This window comes from Vidua chalybeata, chromosome 9 (assembly GCF_026979565.1).
Source record: "Vidua chalybeata isolate OUT-0048 chromosome 9, bVidCha1 merged haplotype, whole genome shotgun sequence".
Taxonomy (NCBI): Eukaryota; Metazoa; Chordata; class Aves; order Passeriformes; family Viduidae; genus Vidua; species Vidua chalybeata.
Window position 1 is genome coordinate 5744414 of NC_071538.1, and position 20530 is coordinate 5764943.

The 20530-nt window shown below is 46.3% G+C and overlaps 1 protein-coding gene across 4 annotated transcripts; it reads left to right on the plus strand.

Annotated features, from left to right (window-relative positions):
* The first annotated feature begins 1690 nt into the window (after nucleotides 1-1690).
* SERBP1 (SERPINE1 mRNA binding protein 1) lies at nucleotides 1691-17962 on the plus strand. Of its 4 annotated transcripts, none has more exons than XM_053950735.1 (10): nucleotides 1691-2135; nucleotides 5220-5382; nucleotides 6459-6596; nucleotides 6722-6817; nucleotides 7377-7451; nucleotides 9171-9348; nucleotides 12808-12855; nucleotides 15163-15336; nucleotides 16644-16682; nucleotides 17516-17962. In XM_053950735.1, exons 1-10 carry the CDS (start codon nucleotides 1775-1777, stop codon nucleotides 17570-17572), a joined length of 1329 nt encoding a protein of 442 aa, XP_053806710.1. In that variant the 5' UTR covers nucleotides 1691-1774; the 3' UTR covers nucleotides 17573-17962. The 4 variants fall into 4 exon arrangements, with proteins under 4 accessions (XP_053806710.1, XP_053806711.1, XP_053806712.1 ...); XM_053950736.1 differs by having other exon boundaries at nucleotides 6746-6817; XM_053950737.1 differs by lacking the exon at nucleotides 12808-12855.
* Nucleotides 17963-20530: the final 2568 nt, after the last annotated feature.

Consider the following 20530-nt stretch of genomic DNA (forward strand, 5'->3'; position numbering starts at 1 on the left):
CAAAGTGCCGCCCCAAAACCTTTTGCCGTTGGAAAATTGTGGAGCCCTGGGCGGACACCGGCAGCACCGGGGAGCCCGGGCGTGCCGAGCCCCTTGGAAAGCAGCGAGAGGCAGAGGCTCTGCCTTCCCTCGGAGCTGCAGATCCCAGCCCTCGCAGCCCGTTTCCGCGAGCAAATCCCCTCCCGTAAAGCCGCCGGTGCCATCTGGCAAAAGCCCGTCAGGGATCCGAGCGGGGACGGTTTGGGTTTGGTCCATAAAATGCGCGTGACGGGGCGCCCGGGCTTTTCCTGGGAACGTCGACTTAATTGGGTGTTGCTTGGTGCCGTTTGATTCATCCCTAAAAGGCTTTGAGAGGATGTGTTCAGTTCTCAGGGTGTCATTTAGGGTGATTATTCATACCCCAAGGAGGTGCTGCAATCCCCCTCAGAGTCACTGCAGGAGGGGCTGCCTCAAAAACCTCCCCCAAAAGCGAGCACAGAGAGCTGTGGGACTGCAGGGAAATATAATATATAATAATATATAATATATAATATATATATATAATATATAATGAAGAACAATCCACGAAACCAAAAATTTTTCATTCACTCGAAGAAACCAAACTACGGAGTTCTCCAAACCAGCCTTGAATTTGTGAGCAACGCGCATTCGAGAGCCGCACAAATGTAATTAAATTAATTTTTAAGGCAATTATTTCAAGCTTCTGGGAGCAGGCAAAGCAAATATTGGAAATAACATCCTTGCTGAGCACGAAGTTTGTTGTGTAACAGGTGCCAAAATGCTCTGATGACTTAAGAGATATAAACTACGAGCAATCAAATTGTGTTTTGAAGGACATGTCAAATCTGTGCCTGTTTATTATGCTTTTTATATATATTATGTTTTATCTCTTTATATATATTATGTTTTATCTCTTTAATGCCTTTTGGTTATAATCTGATACTAGTTTATATATATATTATAATATATCAATATTGTAATAGTGGTATGCTGACATATAATTACATCAATATGTTATGATTAATATACAGTATTTATTATATTAATGTTAACATTAAGTGTGTATTGCGTGTATTATGCATTGTTATTACATATTACACATTACCACAGATATTATACTATACATTACATATTATTAGAGATAGAAACATACAGTATTTATTTCTACGGTATGTTGCAATATTAACAACATGTTAACACGTATGAATACCGCAAACATCTCCCACCTCCACTTGACACGCCTGCCCGATAATTAGACGAGCAGAAATGCCCAAGAAAGCGGGAAATCCTCCTATCACCTTTTCAGATCAAGGCCTGGAAATCAACTTTTTACCAGTTAATAGCGCCAAACCTCTCGATCCCGAGTTATTTAGGTTTTATTGCTGGGGGAGCCCTCACGCGGGAGGTACCACCGGCGAGCGAGGCGCGGGGGGCGACGGGGGAGGCGGGGGGGCGCGGGGCGGGGCTCCGCCCCGCCCCGCGCCCCCCCCCGCCTCCCCCGTCGACCCGTTTCCCCCCCGCTCTCCCCGATGGTAGAGCCCACGGCGGGAAACCCGGCGCCCGCCTCACACAATGCGCGCGCAGTTCCCGCCGCGGCCGCTGGCGGCGCTGCAGCGCCCGCGGGTGGCGGGCGGTGGGGGGGGGGGGGGTGCCCGGATGTGGCCGCGCCGGAAGAGAAGCGCGTCTCCTCAGGGCCCGCCATCTTGTGCGGCAGCGAGCAGGGCGCGGGGGGCCCGGTAGCATCCGCGCAGGATCCCGCCGACGGGGGCCCATCATGCCCGGACACCTGCAGGAGGGCTTCGGGTGCGTCGTCACCAACCGCTTCGATCAGCTCTTCGATGACGAGTCCGACCCCTTCGAGGTGCTGCGCGCGGCGGAGAGCCGGAGGAAGGAGAGCGGCGGCGGCGGCGGCGGGAGCCAAGCGGGCGGCGGGGCCCGCGGCCCGGCGGGCGCCCAGAGCGGCTCCTCGGGCGGCGCCGGCGGAGCAGGCCAGGCGGGCGGCGGCGCGGGCAGCGCGGCCAAGCAGCTGCGCAGGGAGTCGCAGAAGGAGCGCAAGAACCCGCTGCCGCCCTTCGCCGGCGGAGACCGCCGGGAGGATGGCGGGGGCCAGCCCGGAGCGCCGCTGCGGAAGGAGGGTGAGCGGGCCGGGGGCTCGGCGGGGGAGGGTCGGGCCGGGCCGCACGGAGGGGGTCCCGGGCAGGGCAGGGCCGGGCCGAGCCGCACGTGGGGCCGCGCATGGCGGAGCCCGCCCGGGGCGGCCGCGGGGCCGGCGGCGGCGGCGCCGGGCTCGCCCGGCCCCACGTGTCCCGCGGCTCGGCCCGCGCAAAATGGAGTCGGGCGTGCGGGGCGGCCGGAGCTGCCTCGGTGCCGGCGGGAGGGAGAGGAGTAACGCGAAAAGGGAAATGCCGGCAGTGAAGAGAATAATCGTGGAGTGGCTGGTGTCGGAAGGGACCTGAAAGGCCATCCCCGTTCCGTCCCTGCCACAGGGCACCTTACGCTGTCCCAGGCTGCTCCCAGCCCCGTCCAGCCTGGCCTTGGACGCTTCCAGGCATCCAGGGGCAGCCACGGTTTCTCTGGGCACGCTGTGCCGGGGGCTGCTCACCCTCAGAGGGAGCGATTCCTGCCCAGTATCCCATCTAAACCGGCACATGGAATCCTGGAATGGTTCGGGTTGGAAAGGCCCTTCTCGTTCACCCCCTGCCATGGGCAGGGACACCTTCCACTAGACCATGTTGCTCCAAGCCCCGTCCGGCCTTGTATCCTGAACTTGACTCGTGTTTCAGGCGGGTCCGATGGATTTGACAGGATATCTGGAAGTTCCTGTGCTTTCCAAAATCTGTTTGGGTAATTTTCTAGGGGAACAGCGTTGATAGCCATCTTCTTCCTTTCATATATATTTAAATAATAACTTGCACGAATTCTTAGTTTCCCTAAATGTCTGAGACATCCTACATGGAGAGATTCTGGAGAAAAAAAGAAACTGAAGTATAAACAGGCTGAAGAACATGCTTTGGGAATTAGGAGGCCGGGGCCGCACATGGAGAGGGAGGGATGTGGGCGCATGGCGTCCCGTGCGGGCAGCAGCTCCACCGCGCCCAAACTTCAGCGCTCGGCAGGTGGGTCACAACTCGGGTTCAAAGGAATCCTTGGGGAAAAAAAACAAAACAAAACATCAGTGGTGACAGCAGGTGACGTGGGAGCAAGGGAACAGCAGGTTAACTGCAATTTCAACAAGCTTTTCGCGAGAGCATCTTAATGCTTCTGCATTTATGTTACAAAGTGATGCTGATTCTCCACTGGTTTATGCTGTTAAAGAAAGGAGTAATTTTAGTGTGTTATTTGTTTTGGAAAGTGGGTGTTGCAAATGTCATTCGAAAGCACCTTGTGAGAAGACAGATTTAGGAACGACGGTAGAAATACTCTCTGCTTGTGGGTCTCGTGCTCATTAACGTTAGGAGTGTTTCCTGCGTGAGGGATGCAGTGATGTGTCGGGAGTCCCAGTTCGCCAAACCAGTGTCCTCTGGAAGCCTCAGTGAGGTGCAGGATTCTCCCACGAGATCCACCTGGGACATGGCAGAGCCTTTGGCACCGCAGGAGGGCTTTGGGCAGCCCCTCTTCTTCACCTTCCGATTTTCACATCGTGTTTTCAAGAGCAGTGTGAAAAATAACTGTCCTCGTGGTTTGTTGTGGTAGTGAAACAGAGAAAGTCGGGGCTGCTGTTGTAGCAGTGTGGTAAACAAAGTCAATTTCCAGTTTGAAAATGTCTATTTTTGTGCGTGGCTGGTTTTGCAGTTCTGGCATCATAAAGGTGCTCGATGCCAGGGTTTGTTTCCTGTGTGAATGTATTTTAAGCTATTCCAGTATTCCATAAGGCTGCAGGTGATTTGCCTGCTGAATTAGCAGTTCAAAGCTTGGTGATGCTGAGAAATAACTCGTATTTTGGGTTAGGCTTCAGCAGGAACCGGGTTTTTCTGAGTGCAGGGCGTTGAACTCGAAATTCAAAAGCCGTGGCTGTTCCATTCCAGTTCTGCAGCATGCCTGCTCCTTTCCCTGCTTCCCCTGCTCACATGGAATGCCTGTCCCCACTGGAGAGCCCTTCTCCCAGTGCAGGCTGCTGGGTTTAACCCCTTGTTTCCTCAGGGAGTCGGGAATGCTTAGGGAGCTATGTGTGCCATGCAAACTTCATGTTAAACACAGCTTGGAAGGTGAGGGAGACATTGTTCATCTGGGTGTGTTGGCTTGGATATCATTACAACTGCAACTTCTGTAGCCCCACCCAAATTTGACATTGCTTGCTAGGCAGGAACTCGGTTCTTTAAAAAATAATTAAAAATCAGCTTCGAATTTAAAAGCTGGTTTGTTAATTTTGGAGCCAGTGTTTTGGCAAGAAAATGGTATAAGAAATGTGTTTTTGCTCATCTTTTAAAGAAGAGTAAACAAGGCCTTTCACATGAGTGGAAAAGAAAACTGTGTTAGGTCTTTGAGAGAGCTTGGTGAAGAAGAGAATGCCCACGGGAGGTTTTTATTTGCAATAAAAACCCTTTCAGGAGGCCTAGGCAGGGAGGAAGAATGCTGGGCAGCTCGGTGGCACTGTGGATTCTGAAGCTATTTTGAGAAGTGCACCAGAAGGAGGATCTTTGTCAGGGAATGTTGGACTGGGAGGATCCATGTGGGTGAGGACCCCAGTTAGTCACTGACCAGTACCTGCAGGTGACACCTGTCCAGTACAGGTGGTGGCACTGCTGCCCAGAAGAGTTTCCAAGAACAGAATCCCAGGATCATTTAGGTTGGAAAACACCTCCAAGATCATGGGGTCCAGCTGTTAGAACAGCACAGGAGTGACTCTCTTAGGGAGCACAGGATTTACTGCCTTAGGGCCACTGAGGTGATGCTCACTTGGTTTGGGTGTTCTTCAAATAAAACCCATTGTTTTACCTGAAAAGCACTTTTCAGAGAAAAAAAAAAATAGCAATAAAATCCTGCTTACCGTGATCTGTGTTTGAAAGTTGACCCTGTCGTTTCAGCAGGGATTACTGAAGTTTTCAGTCAAAACCCAATTTGAACTCCTGGGTAAAAAAGGGACTGAGAAGAGTCAGGTGGAAGTGGGGCTGCTCAGCTTATGCAGCAATAAAACTTCTCTTCCCGCTGGCTTGCCGGGGGGGTGGTATCTGTCCCGGAGCACTCCACATTCCGTTGATGTGTCTGGCCTGATGTTTCAGGGATAAGGAGGATTGGCAGGAGGCCTGATCAGCAGCAGCAGCAACAGCAGCAGGGCGAAGGCAAACCCATCGACAGGAGACCCGAGCGACGACCTCCCCGCGAGCGCCGCTTCGAGAAACCCGCCGAGGAGAAGGGCGAGGGAGGAGAGTTCTCTGTGGATAAGTAAGAGTTTTGTCTTGCTGATAAACAGCTTTCCCAGCTTTGACAGGCAGGGCTGCCCTGCCTTCTGCTGCTCAGGTAAAAAAGCTGATTGAATCGAGGTTGAATTCCTGTCATGCAGACGATAACGCTTCCCTTTTCCCATGGTTTTGTTTGCAAACTTTACTCGGGTTTTAGGCTGGGAGTGATGTGCATGAACAGGTTCATGGGTGTAGCTGAATTATGGTTTAAATCAAGATACTCACCATATTTCTCTACATCTGTAGCAAATAGCTCAGGAGGGGAGCCCAAGCATAGCTGTTTCCTGCAGATGAGATTTGTTTGCTGTTACAGCTGTGGCTTTAATTTCCACAGCTGATGTAAAGCCAGCAAAAGCTTGTCCTCGGAGATGTTTGCACCCTGGTTGCAATGGCTTCAGACCTGGAAGTGGTGAAGCCATCTTAGATCTACATGAAATTTAAACTGTCTTGAGCATTGTGAGGCAGCCAGAATTCGAGTAATGTTCAAATATTAGAGTTTTAGTTGCCAAAGTTAAAATGCTTTTAAAAGTAAGTTGTATGAAAGTGAGTTTAGTTGAAGTTTTAGCATCAGATAATTGTGTAACACAATACAAAGATTAAATTTTGGAATTAATGCCAAAAGGTGCAAGCAAACAACAATCCTGAGCATTTGTTTCCAGATTGTAAAATCATGGAACCACCGAATGGTTTGGGTTGGAAGGGACCTTGAGGGTGGTCTGGTTCCAACCTATAGCATGGGCAGGGACCTTCCACTATCCCAGGTTATTCCAAGCCCTTCCAACCTGGCCTTGGACACTTCCAGGAATGGGGGAGTGACTTTCTTGAAATTAGAGCCTGAACCCAGCTACAAACTAATTATCAAAGGAAAAACAAGTAAATAAAGTTCTCAAAGAGGAAAAGAACCATGAAACACGCTGTACATTTTTGAAAGCGAATCGCTTGACCCAGCTTACAAACAGGAATTATCAAAGCAAAACCAAGTAAATACAATCCTCAAAGAGGATGAAATGCTGTCTGTTTTCTGGAGTGGCTCCCTGACCTGTGGCTGTTCCATGCCAGACCCATCCTGGACCGACCCATGCGTGGACGTGGAGGCCTGGGCCGGGGCCGTGGCCGCGGGCGCGGGATGGGCCGAGGAGATGGGTTTGACTCTCGTGGCAAACGGGAATTTGACAGACACAGTGGCAGCGATAGATCGTGAGTCTTTACCTTTTCCTATCCCCTGTGGCTCTCCTTTACCACTCTGCCCCCCAACCCCCGTTTAAAATTGACCTTTTGAATTTCTGTGTCTGGACACTATAATGTTAACTCAGTTTTGTTAGTTCTGTTTCACATTCACATTTCAGCGGCCTAAAGCACGAGGACAAGCGCGGTGGCAGCGGATCACACAACTGGGGAACCGTCAAAGACGAGCTAACGTTAGTAACCTGCCATTGCTCAGAAAACCATTAGCACTATGTTAATCAGCCCTAATTATGGCTTGCAGAACACCCAGATTTAGCTGCCTTTTTGCCTTTGATCTCCATGATTTTTGCCACGCTTCTGCAGAGTTTAAAACCCCAGCGATTTCTTGTTGCATAAGAATAGCTTCATTGTTCAACCAGAGTTTTGGGGAAGTTTGGGAGGTCTTGTGCTGGTTTGGTAATTCTTTGTTAAAATTAAACTGTTCTATTTTTAGTAATTTTTTATAAGCATGCATTTTGTATTACAAAAATTCAGCTCCCATTGAAATCTATTTTTAATGCCCAAATCCATTTTGTGTTGGAAGGGACAGTGGGAACCTTTCAGGAGGTGTAGTAGGAAGCATTGGGGAAAACCATTAGTTAAGTGAAAAGCATAGAGTTTAAAAGGCACAGAGAGCACCAGTCCTTACTGAAACAGTAAATCCACCGTAGATCTTGATTGTTAATCTTACATAGCTTTAAAGAGAGATGAAGTTGTACAAAAGCCCCAACTCCCAACATTATGTAATTGCAGTGAATTGGATCAGTCAGCTGTAACTGAGGAAACGCCGGAGGGAGAGGAGCATCCGCCTGCTGATTCTGAAAATAAGTGAGTACCACCCCTCTCCGTGCTCCTGGGTTGCTTCAGAGGTGCTGTTGCATTCCCTTTAACCTCTGCTGTTTATTCCCACACCTGTTTGGCCAAACTCAGATTATCAGTAGATGATCCACAGTGCTGCTGAATGAGTCTCCTTAAGAACCTCGTGTCTGGAAATTGTTGGCTTGAAACCATTCCTTGGTGTCCTGCAGGCTCTTTAAGATTTATTTTTTAATGATCATTTCTAGTACACTTTGGGTCTTGGGATTGCAACTCCATATTCCAAACCCAAAAGCATCTGGGCTCAGACTAGGTAGAAGCACGGAGCAAATGGGACAGAAGTGCCAGTGGAAGGCAACTTTTTAAAGTTAATTTTCCAGAACAGCCTTGGAGACTGTGTGCCTGAGCTGTAGGAGAAAGGTTGTATCTTTCATTCTCCAGGCAGTTTTTGAAGTTACCTGGGTCTCTTCCCATCTCACTTGGACACAGTTACAGAAGGAAGCAGGGACTGGTTGAATGAAAGAGTAACCAGAGAAGCAGAGGGAGGCCTTAATGCTACTGAGTTGATGTAAAAATACAATACAAATTTTTATGGTAGCCTAGTGTGACTAATGTTGTGTTTTAATGAGGAGTGGGCTTTGTAGAGGACTCAATAAATGGCAAACAGAATTTTGAAGTACTTGTTCCTGATGATTCCTAATGTGTTTGCCATGGCCTGGTTGCCTCACTGAAAAGCTTCTCTATAGAAAAGCATCTCCACATGGGTAACTTTTTAATTGTCTGGTTTTACGTGGATCTTTGCTCTCAGTGCTTCAGCAGAGCTGTAGGATGTTTTACTGCAGTAAAACCTTTGCCTTGAACAAAACAAATTCTGATTACATCCCATGTCAAAAATCATTCTCTCCTACACAGTGAGAAAAAGCTGAAATACAGTTATTTTGACATAAAACCTTTGCATTATTGTTCAAAATTAATGGCTGCCAAATGAAAACCTTTGAAATTGAGGCTTTCATGATCTTTTTGCTGCACATGCACAGCATTGGTTTCCTATGAATCAGAAATTTAGTTGCATAAACACACTGAACAATGACCAGAGGCTTCCAGTAGCTGGAATATGATCTGTTATTGACCACAGTGGTTGTGTGTTTTACTTAAAAATAGCCTTTGGCACAAGGTAGATGTGCTGTATCTCACAAATAAGGTGTTTGCTGTTACTTTTTCAAATTAGCTGGAAGTAAAACTTCTTTGAATAATTGTCTTTGGTTCAACAAAGGAAGCAAATTATCCGAAGCTGCTTAAATTCTGGTTTTTAAAATACTAAAAAGCTTGAAAACTGTGGGATGAACGAGTTCTCACTGCCTTGACTTGATTGTTTATGAGAGATGTATTTCAAAAAGGGGGGAAGGAGCTTCAAATAAGTCATGCCAGAAGCTGGGCTTTCAGATTTGGAAATAAAATTGACAGTAATGTGGAGATTTGATGGCATGGTTCAGTTTTAATTTAAACATTTTGCTGTGCTCAGAGGTGGCTGGGTGTAATTTTTTTGGCACTCCCTCTAAAGGAGATGAATTTTCCTGTGGTGAAAGCGAGTGTTCATATTTTCACCCCTTAACTGCTAAATCCTTGACAAAATTCAATTTATAACATGGTACCAGCCAGCAAATGACTTTGAAATTGTATCCGGAGCGTAAATCCCTAGTTGTGGTCATAATCTGCATGAATTCACCACAGAGAGAATGAGGTTGAAGAAGTTAAGGAAGAAGGCCCCAAGGAGATGACCCTGGATGAGTGGAAAGCCATTCAAAGCAAGGATCGTGCAAAAGTCGAGTTCAACATCCGCAAACCAAACGAGGGAGCTGATGGGCAGTGGAAAAAAGGATTTGTGCTCCACAAGTCAAAGAGTGAGGAGGTAAAGTGCCTTTCCATTCTCAGTGCGTCCACTTTGTAAAGGTTTTGTTGTTGGTGAGCACTTTTTGGAGTGGAAGCTCCATTCTGGGAGACCTTTTAGTAGGAAGTTTAGAAAGTGGGAGCAGCATTTTTTAAAATGCTTTCCCAAATTTCATTCTTGTTCATTTGAACAGAATTGTTCATTTCAGCAGAATGGAACTTCTGCAGTAGCACAAGTGGCCATTCTGACTGTGGTTGGGTTCAGGAGCTGAGCTGTGCCCTTAGGTTTGTAAGAACTGCCTCTTGGTGAGAGTTTTAGGGGAATGTTGTCAAGTTTGCTTTCTAAAAAAGGCAGCTTGTGTTATTTAGCATCTGTTCTGCAGTACACAGGTTCATGGTGCTTGCTAAGTGATGTCAGCTTGAAGGAAGACTGGTCATGCCTCAGAGACCTTAAACCCAAACTGTGCATCTGAAATTTGGGGTGTGGGTGTCTCCTCACTTAGTGCTGTGACACAGACGAGCTCTTGGGAAGGCAGTTGGAATGATTTATGTGCTCCAGTGACAACTCAGCTTAGCTGCTGTGGAATTGTTTTACATTTGTAGTTTCTCATTTCAGGCGTTGCATAATGTTCATCATTCTGTTCCAAGGGTGGCAAGGGGAGATGCACAGGGGAGGGAAGTGCTGAGAGCTCTTGTTTTGTAATGCAGGGCTGTGCTATTCTTTAGTTCTAATCTTTGTTTTTAACACTCTGTAATATGTTAAGTAGAGGTTGGTGGCAGCAACTTTGTATACTGATGGTGCTGAGCCCTTTGAAGTGACTGGATAGTGTGTAAATACTCTGTTTGCTCTCCTGAAATGTATTCCTGCTTTTTCACACCTTGCCAGTTTTTATCCTGGGAGCTGGGATGTCATCCATGGGTGGGTAGTGGGTGGGGGGCACTGCTCAGCGTTCCAGTGGAGGCTCCATGATGGAGCTCCCTGTGAGGTTGACTTGGTCACAGATCAGGCTGTGTTCTTGCTGTGTGGGCTAGTTCAGTTCTTGGAGTGATTGCATGGCTGTGTCTCCTTTGGGCTGGTCACTGAAGTGTTCATTAAATTTCTCTTCTTTCTCTGGCTTGTGTAGAAAAGGGAATTTGAGTTACATTTAATGTTGCTGTGTGCTCAAAGATTGTATTAAACAGAAGTATTTATGTACTTTACCGAGATTTACTAAACCTGTAGTTCTTCAAATTCCCTCAGTCTCTCTGAATCACATTTATTTGACATTTGCTCATCTGAGGGCACTCTTTTCTAACATATGAGCATGTATGATAGTAAAGGTGATGCTGCTTGTGAGAAATTTAGAGGCTAAATCTGTAAGATCCAGACTCTATTTTCCATTTGAAAACTGAATCAGTTAACTCAAAAAAAAAAAAAAAAAAACCTAACAAAACAACCAAGCGAAAAACAATAACAAAATATCTGAACAAAAACTGTGAATAATCAAATTACTCCCATGGAAGACCTGACATAATTAGTAGATTGTTCTGTTTAAGAGGTGAACTTCTCAAATAAACAAGTTGGATATTTTTAGCACCATCACATACGAAGGTAACAGCCTCTTGCTGCGTAAGCATGAAAGTGAGGTATTAACAAATCTGCCTTCAAATTGAGCTGCTTTTAGCCTGCTTTATTGTCCATCCAGCAGATGTGTCTCCCCATCTCCCTTCTTCATTGTTCCCTGATCCCATGGGAAGCAGTGTGGGGATTTTCTCTCAGGATTATAGGAGAATAGCTCTATAATACAGGCCTTAGGAAAGCTTCCACTGCAGCTCCTTTGTGAGCAGCTTTAGAAGGCAACATATTTTAAAAAAGCACCAATCACCTGCTGTTTCCTCTCTTTGTCCTCTTGGGTCTACTTAGGAGTCAAGAAATTCTCTGATTCTTATTGGTAAGAAGGAGATGATGTGTGGAAATGATTTGGTTTATAGGTAAATTTTGGGTTTTAACCCCAGATCTTCTGTACTCTTACGGCTGAAAAACTGTGTGTGCCCCAATAGATCTCTCAGAAATCTGAAGTGTTGTGATGAGCACCTACGTTCCTGTAGCTTGGGAACTTCTTGGAGAATGCCCCAGGAGTCTGGGAAAAGGGAGAATGAGGATCTGATGCTGCTCAGTCTTGGGAAAGAGCTGTCCTCCTTTTCCTCCTGCTTGTCCTCCTGGCTGGGGGCTGAAATGCCTGGCCCTGCCTGAGCTCTGTGCTCTTGTTCCCATTCACTGTGCAGGTGCTGATAGAATGAACTCAGTTCTGTCTCAGGTTCTTGCTGCTTTAGTCTGACATCCAGGGCCATCAGCAGCCCCGGTCCAAGGAGCCTCTTCCCAGGACACAGGCTTATGCCATGAAACAGAGTTCCTCTTTTTCTCTGCAGCTGCTTTAGTGGCTTGAGTCTGCAGTTCCTACAAAAAACAGGAAGGAGTTATATTGTGGACAGATCCTAAAATTCATCCCAAAAGTGGAATCCAGGACTCCTGGAAAAATTGATAACTCTGTCCCTGCTGTGCCTCTTCAAACCTCCTCACTAATCCAATCCCTTCCTCAGAGGAGGTTGCACTGGGAGATGAGGAAATGTATTTTGGAAAAGAATGATTCATCCCCTCAAAGTTGGGAGGAATGACTCTTGAATGAAGGCTCTTGCAGGAAGATTTCCATGAACAGTGATTCAAACATCCCAGCTCTTCCCATCTCCGTGCCTGACGTGTGGCCATGCTGGAGACCAGCCTGCATGTGTGGTCTCTGCCAGGGCTTCCAGCAGCTTCTGGGCAACTTCTGGTGTCTGTCCACCTGAGCTTTTTGGTTGGTGTCTGTCCACCTGAGCTTTTTGGTTGGTGTCTGTCCACCTGAGCTTTTTGGTTGGTGTCTGTCCACCTGAGCTTTTTGGTTGGTGTCTGTCCACCTGAGCTTTTTGGTTGGTGTCTGTCCACCTGAGCTTTTTCTTGGTGTCTGTCCACCTGAGCTTTTTGGTTGGTGTCTGTCCACCTGAGCTTTTTCTTGGTGTCTGTCCACCTGAGCTTTTTCTTGGTGTCTGTCCACCTGAGCTTTTTCTTGGTGTCTGTCCATCTCAGCTGTGTTTTGGTGTCCATCTCAGCTGTGTTTTGGTGTCCATCTCAGCTGTGTTTTGGTGTCCATCTCAGCTGTGTTTTGGTGTCCATCTCAGCTGTGTTTTGGTGTCCATCTCAGCTGTGTTTTGGTGTCCATCTCAGCTGTGTTCTGGTGTCCATCTGAGCTTTCTCTTGTCTCCACACTTGGCACATCCATCCTGTGCTGTCTCTGGCTGCTTGCACAGCTGCTCCCTCCTGCCATTGCTCAGTGCCATCTGTACCCAGCAGCTCCTGTGACCTGATTACCTGTTGTTCCTGTATGTAGTTGAGTCTCATTTCTTCCTTTTGTTTTCTCCCTCTGTTCCTTTTGTCTCTTTGGCGTGGACACACAACTGTCACCAGACAAAGGCGATGACAGAAATGCAGGGGAGTCTGCTGGATTCAAATGAGGTACTGATCCTTTCTCTGTCAGTGGTGATACCTGGTGTTCACATCAGCCCCTTCAGCAGGGAACGTTTGGATATTAAAAACTCACCAAAAGAAAGAGTTTTATTGAACATGGAGCTTTTCTGTCCATGCCTGTTGTCTCACTGTGCACCATCCAGCACCCAGCATGGTTTTAGTCCTCTTGCTCCTCATCCTGCTTATTTCAAACCTTATCATAAGAGCTTCTGTCATGAGTCTCTATTTTTTTGTTGCTGCTGTTTTTCCATCTCTCCCTGTCTGCTTTGGCTCTCTTGGTAGTTTGTTCTTCATTTTTGACAGCCTTCCCCAAGACCCTTAAGTGCAGCACTGCCTTCAGGAAGTGATCAGTTATTAAACCAGAGCACTGTTGAGTCACCAATACATAGAAATCTAATGTTTCCCAGGGTTTTTCAGGATAAGCAACTTGTTCAGTATGTCTGACTTGTCACCCCAATGATGGAAGAGGCTGAGGAGAATGTGCCAAGTCTTTTGTTGGAGTTTTAAATGACCTTTAATTACTTTGGATAGAGGAATCATCAGGTTATGTAGGGAATTTGCAATTTGTCGGTTCACTGGTTATACCAAAAACAAATTGTGGAAATACAATGACTTTTGGTAAACAGTAGTGATTTCTTTTTAAATAAAAACAGCGTAGGGACAGAAACGCACAGAAATACTGTACAAATCCACTGATCCCACCACTCAGAAAAGGAAATTACCACATGGCTACCAGTAGTTGGAAATAGAATCAATCTCAGTACCCTGCAGTGATAAAAAACTAAATAATAAGAAAGGAATTTAAAACCTTTCTAAGAGATGTTTTACAGATTGTGAGTGTTAGGTTTGAGTAGTGCCATGTCAGGCTGAGGCATGGAATACTTTTCTTTGTTGAGACAAACTTCCTAAGTTTGGCAAAGAGATTTCCAAGGGAAGGAAAAATAAAATCAGGAGTGAAGTGGGGACCAGCTGTTCTGTGGGATACATCCCAGTGGAATGTGTTGGAATTAAAGCAGCATGCAAGGGGTATTTTGAACCAAATTGGGGATGGAGGGAGAGGACAAAGGGGAATGGCAGGGATAGATGGGATATTGGGAAGGACCCATGGAATCCCTGGCAGCAGCTTTGGCTCCAGACCTCTCCATCCCCTGGCAGCCTTCTGAAGGCTCCACAAATGGTAATTAAAGATCACAGGGCTTAATTGCACAATGTGTTGCCTTTGAAAGTCCAAATGTTGTGTAACTACAGCAGAAAAGTCAGTTGGAGTTGGGAAGCTTGAACCTGCACATGGCATTTGTGTAGGAAAACCAGGAAATTGATGAGTGCTGTGCCAGGAGTTGGGGGCTTGGAGGGAAGGAAAGTGTTGGATGTTGTCATGTTTACAAAACACCATGGTTGAGCTGTAGCAGGCAGGTTTTTACATTCTTTATATTATCCTGGATGCCAAAAACTGGCTTGCACGTGGAAAAAAAAAAATTGTGTAAAATAGGAGAAATAGCTGCTTTAAAAACACCTGCTGGGGTTCAGTGTGTAACTGAAATTTTCCAAGGTTGCTGGTGTTGATAACTCCTGGGAGCATCCCTTGCTCCTCCAGGCTTGGATTTCACCAAATGCACTGGGAACAAACCAGTAAGGGAATATCATGGCAAAGGTGCTGAAATCCACATTTTCCAGTGTCACTGGTGAGACTGGTTGTGTTTTAGCTCCTTCAGCTCCTTGTGTTTGAGCTTTTTGGCCTCATTTGCTGTTACAGTGAATGCAGAGCAGTGAGGGATTCTCGGTATTTATCAAGGGCTAAAGCAAAGAAAGTGTCAATCCTCAGGGAGCAAAATCAGGATGGGTGACCAAGAGTGGAAAAAGAATGGAGGGAATTGGTGGAACCAGGACACAAAATGAGAATTGCTACAACGTGAGATTCTCCACTGGCTTGGTAATAGTCAGTCTGGTTGCTCTGATGGAATTTTGGGAAGCATTTCTCCATGGAAAGGGTGTTCAGGCACTGGAAGGAGCTGTCCAGGGAGGTTTGGAGTGCCCATCCCTGGGGGTGTCCAGGGAAGGACTGGACACGGGCTGGTGACAAGGAGGGGATTGGGCACAGCTTGGACTCGATCCTGGAGGACTTTTCCAACCTCAGTGATTGCGTGAGCTCATAAATTCTCTTGGAAAGGCAAAATACATTGGTTCCTAAGAAATTCCAAGTTTCCCGAGGGGAAAACCGGCAGTGGATGGTGGGGCCGTGTGAGCGGGGGGATTTTGGTGCTCTCCCCTTGCTGATGGAGGAACTGCTGGTTGCAGGCTCACGCTGAGGACTCGGTCATGGATCACCACTTCCGCAAGCCCGCCAACGACATCACGTCCCAGCTGGAGATCAACTTTGGAGACCTGGGCCGCCCCGGGCGCGGCGGCAGAGGGGGCCGGGGGGGCCGGGGCCGCGGGGGCAGGGCCAGCCGTGGAGGCAGGACCGACAAGGTGAGCAGCACCCCCGGCCCAGACCCACTTCCATCCTGCTGGCATCTTCCTTGTCCCCCGGGGGAGATGCTCCGGCAGCAAACAGTGTGGTTTAAACCCAGTGTGGTGAAAATCCTGCTGTGCAAAGTTGCCTTGAAACCGCCTTGCAAGGACAAAAGGATGAATGTTTGAGCAGTGCTGTCACCAAACACGTAAAACCTTTTAAAAGTGCCTGTCTGTTGTAGAGGTTGGTGAACTTAATGGGAATAATGATGATGGGTAACATTAGTTTAGAAGGCTGAATGATTTCTTTATTATAATTATGTTACAATACATTAATATACTATAAAAAAGAGGATATTAAAAACTACATGTTACTTTCTCTATCTTATCTAACCCACAACTTGTGACCCTCTCTCCAGGGTTTAGATACAGGTGGGTTTGATTGGCCATCAGGCCCAAACAATCCACCATGATCTAACTAAGCATTTGCTCTAGGTAAATAATTTTTTTAAACACATCCTACAAGAGAAAAACAAGGAGTAGAAATAGAAATTGTTTTCTCTTTCATTTCTCTCTGTGTACTTCAATAAAAAAATCCTGAAAAAGAGAGAAATGTACTTACCACACCTGTCTTTATGTCTGAACCTGAAGAATGGCTTTGCAGTGTGGACAGATCTGAATGTACCATGAGCTGCCTGAGGTGGTGCCAGAGCAGAACCACAAGTGCTGGGCTGGTTATTTTCAGCCAGGACACTCTGTGTGCATTGTGACCTGCTGGGGGTGAAGGACTGGTTGTACAGCTGCATGTCACATCTTGAACCTGAGGAATTCAGATTTTCCAGTTGGAAACAGGGCTTTTACTGGTTTTTCTCTAACCTCCAGTAATGTTTTTCCCTTCTTTGGTGCTAAGGCACCAGGGGAATATCCTGAAAAAATACTGAATGGGGTTTGGGAGAGAATATGTGAAGTTCAAGCACTGCAGTGTAGCTACAGTGAAGATTTGATTTATTATGAATCACTTACTTGCCTTAAAGGCATCAATGAGATTCTTACTGGTTGGAAAACGAGCTCAGTCTGTGTGCTGTGGTTTTCTTCACACAGATTTGCTTGGTTTTGTCCCTTCTAGCCGACACAGACTTCACAAATTTTAGTTTATTAGTTGGGAAGCTCTCTCCTGACAGCAGTATCAGAATATTTTAAGGAATTGAAATGCAACTGTGGTGGTTTGGTCTGAGTTGTTTCACTAATACTCTTCAAGAATGCTGCCATAAAGTAATTCCAAGCTTTCCTGTGCCTGACTTTGTGTTGCTTTTGTTTCCTTGCAGTTGGTCAAGGAGTTTGATGTGATCCACACGCCCAACCAGGTGGGTGAGCTCTGCATGAGCATTCCCTGGGATCAGGGACCAAAACTTCCTTCCTTTTTTTGGCTGTTACTGCCCTTGTGTGCTGAGCAGCTGGAGATGCTGAGCCTGTAGCTTAAGCCCTGCTGTTACTTTTTAATTCTGGTTTGTGGCCTGTGGAGTCTTAGGCAGGGCAGAGACTCTGCAGCTAGAGGTGTTGATGCAACTCTAATTTTAAATATAATATATAATTGTTGATAAATTAATGCCATGACAGGAAGTTCCACTGTCTTGGCTCCTCCCATTCTTCTCCAAAGACCAAGTGAAGAGTATGAAATTCTTAATTTCTGCACTGGTTTTTAGGTGTGGTGCAGAGCCTTTCAGAAAACTACTGAGGAGGAGATCCTTGGTTAATGCATGAATTTTTAGGGCTAAAAATTTGGCACAAACTTTACTTTCATCAACGTCTGGTTTCTGAGTGGGAAAAATTAAACATGAAAGACTTTTTAATTTGTGCTCCAGAAAGGGCCTTTTCTGTAACATTTCAGTTGTGTCCCTCAGTAAGGATTGGTCCACAGGGAGAGATCAGCCCATGGCAGGAGGTTGGAATTCCATGGTCCCCTCCAACCCAGACCATTCTGAGATCTTTTTAAAAAGAGAATTGTGCAGCAATGTTGTGCAAACATCAATTTGCCTACAATTCCTCTCCAGGTATCTTGGGTTCAAAAAACAGTATAGGAGGCTTTGTAATGCTTTGGAATAAATAAAAAAAGGGTTGTTTTTGTAGTGATTCCACCAGCCCCAGCGTGATGCCACCTCTGCCCCAAGGCAGTAACTGTGTGATGTTTCTCTTTCAGTCAAGTGCTTCTGCTCCTGACGTAGATGACCCAGAGGCTTTCCCAGCTCTGTCCTAAACTGGATGTCATAAAGCCAACCCTGCCCTGGTCGGGCCTTCCTCTCCGAGGCTTGCATGCTTAAGGATCCTAAAACAACTAAGAAATTGAAAAAAAAACAAAACAAAAAAAAAAAACAAAAAAAAAAAGAGACTGTCATTCATACCATTCACACCTAAAGACTGAATTTTATCTGTTTTGAAAATGAACTTCTCTCGCTACACAGAAGCAACAATATGGTAGTCAAGTTTTGTATCTAGAAATGTAATGGTAGCAGGGATGTTTTCATAATTTTTTCAGAGATTATGCATTCTTCATGGATACTTTTTTGTATTGCTGCTTGAAAATATGCGTTTCCAAACTTGAAATATAGGTGTGAACAGTGTGTACCAGTTAAAAGCTTTCCCTTCATTTGTGTTCTTTTTTTTTTTTTTTTTCATTTAAAGTCAGGATTTTAGACTTTCCCCCTTCCTCCCCCCAAACTCCAAATTAGGTTTTAGTTACTGCACACTACTTCAGTTTCTTTAATTCCTCTTTGGCAGTTTTTTCTCAGCCCATGGAATCTGTGGACTGTTAGTGCTGTATGGAATGAACTCCTGGAGTACTTAAGTTTTAATGCTTCACTTCCAACATGGAAAACCAGAATTTTTTTTCCATCTCTGTTGGGTAGTTTGTTTACACAAAATCTTTCTAGAGAATTGAAAGCAGATACTTGAAATCAAGATTCAAAGCACATTGGTTTATGATTCAATACCTGCATGTGGATCCAGCAATGGGTAACTGGTCTGAAAACCAGGTTTTTAAAATCCCTGTATCCCACCTTGCACTCCCCCTTTGGACCTTTATTTCCTCTTCCTTCAACAGAACAAGTTGCTTTTTTGGCAAAAAAAAAAAAAGTTTTTTAATTACCTTTGCTTTTTGTTTGAGAGGATACCCTGAGACTGAGGGAATTCCTGTTGTTGGAGCTGGAATGCCCTGAAATAGAGGGAATTCCTGTCCTTGGAGCTGGGATACCCTGAAACACAGGGAATTCCTGTCCTTGGAGCTGGGATTCCATGAATTTGGGGCAATTCCTGTCCTTGGAGCTGGGATACCCTGAAATACAGGGAATTCCTGTCCTTGTAGCTGGGATTCCATGAATTTGGGGCAATTCCTGTCCTTGTAGCTGGGATTCCATGAATTTGGGGCAATTCCTGTCCTTGGAGCTGGAATTCCATGGGTTTGGGGGAATTGTTGGAGCTGGGAGTGGGGGGAAGGTGGCAGCTGTGGCTCTGGAAGCCCAGGTGGATTCCAGGTGGGATGTGGGATTGCCACAGAGGTGCAGCAGTACCTGAGGCATTCCCAGCACTGCTCCAGGTGTTCCCAGGAGGGAGCTGGGCTGGCTCAGGAGGGAGTTGTGGCTCGTGGCTTCCGTCTGGGACAATGGCAATCTGTGCATGGGACACCAGAAATTCACCCCAGAACCTCCACACTTCACCTCTCCATCCAAATGCAGCTCTGGCTCAGTGCAGTGCTCAGGATCTGCCTGGGACATCACCAAGGAATGCTTTTTCCAGAAAATGATTGTAAGAAATTCTTTCTCCACCCTCAAAATCCCACCATGGGTTCAATTTCATCCCTGTGTATCCCTTCAATAGACTAAAGGAGCTGAGTGAATGGCTAATAAAGAGGATTTCCTAGGGGTTTTAGCAGCATTTGTTAGGAGAATAGGAACAAATCTCTCATTTTATTTCATGTTTTCCTCTTTGGCCGGCTTAGAACATATTTGTAGTTTCGTAGGTAGGTAGAAAACTAAAGGTAACACCCTATTTTTATAAAAACTGTACAGGACAGGCAGGAAGTGTTGGAGATCTTGGAGTGTGGAACACCAGCCTGCTCAGCTGGGGTGTTAGCAGCTGCCTTTGCTTTTCCTGAGCTGTTTTCCACGAGAGCTCCTGTTGTGACCCACTGTGAGTATCATGGATCAGTTCCCTCACCTGGATTTCCAGCCCCAGGCAGGAGGAGGGGGCAGATTTCCCATCAGAGGGTGGGAAAATCCCTTGGTTCTCCTCTCCTGAGTCTGCTCTCAGCGTGGGGCTGTTGTTCCTTTTCCCTCTCCCATTGTCTGGTGGGATGTGCTGCCCTTCCAGCCTTAGGGACAGCCTGGGTAACACACAAACAGGTGGAGCAAAGCTTTCCCTGGAGCACAGCCCTTCCTTGATCCAAACTGCTGTTCCAGTTGCCACCCAGGTGATTTTGCTGGCTGGGTTTTCCCTTTTCCTGCTCTAGAGCATTCCCAAATGGCGCCTAGAGTGATTTTCAACACAGCTTGTAACTTAAAATTGGTCCTTCTGCCGTTCTGCCAGATGTAAATTCACCTCTTTCAATCCATTTGTGTCAAGAACTAAAACTGTGAACATTTATCTTTAATATTGGTGGGTGTTAACTGAAATAAAGGTTTATTTTCATGCTCTTTTAAAAACAATGTCCTGAAAACCACATGGAAATGAAACCACTGAGGTTCACAGTGGCTCATCTAGGGTCTGTCCCAGAAGTCCAGCATGCATTCCCACTCTCAGGATGGATTTTGCCTTGGCAAAGCATCTCCCAAGTAGGTTATTTATAATTAATGAACTTGCTTTCAGTAATATTTTCTGTCCTCTCGCTTGCTCCTGCTGTCAGATCTGGGGGACTGCAACTTTTAAATTCTGATCCTTTGGAAAAAGAGCAGAGAAAGTTGGAGGCGTGGAGCAGAATGGCTTTGGAATGAGCAAGGACAAGGCTTGAGCAGGAGAGTTACCTCAGAGCTGGAATGGTGGGAGAGATTGATCGATCAGTTCCAAGAGTTAGCTGTGTGGGAAAGGCCATGGATTCTCCTGGAATGTCAGGAATCAGTGGGAATGTGTGGTGGCAGCAGTTGGAGGAGCTGAGCCCACCCTCACCCGTAACTGTGCCCACAGGGATGGCTTTGCAAAGACAGAGCTCTGGTTTAATAAACCC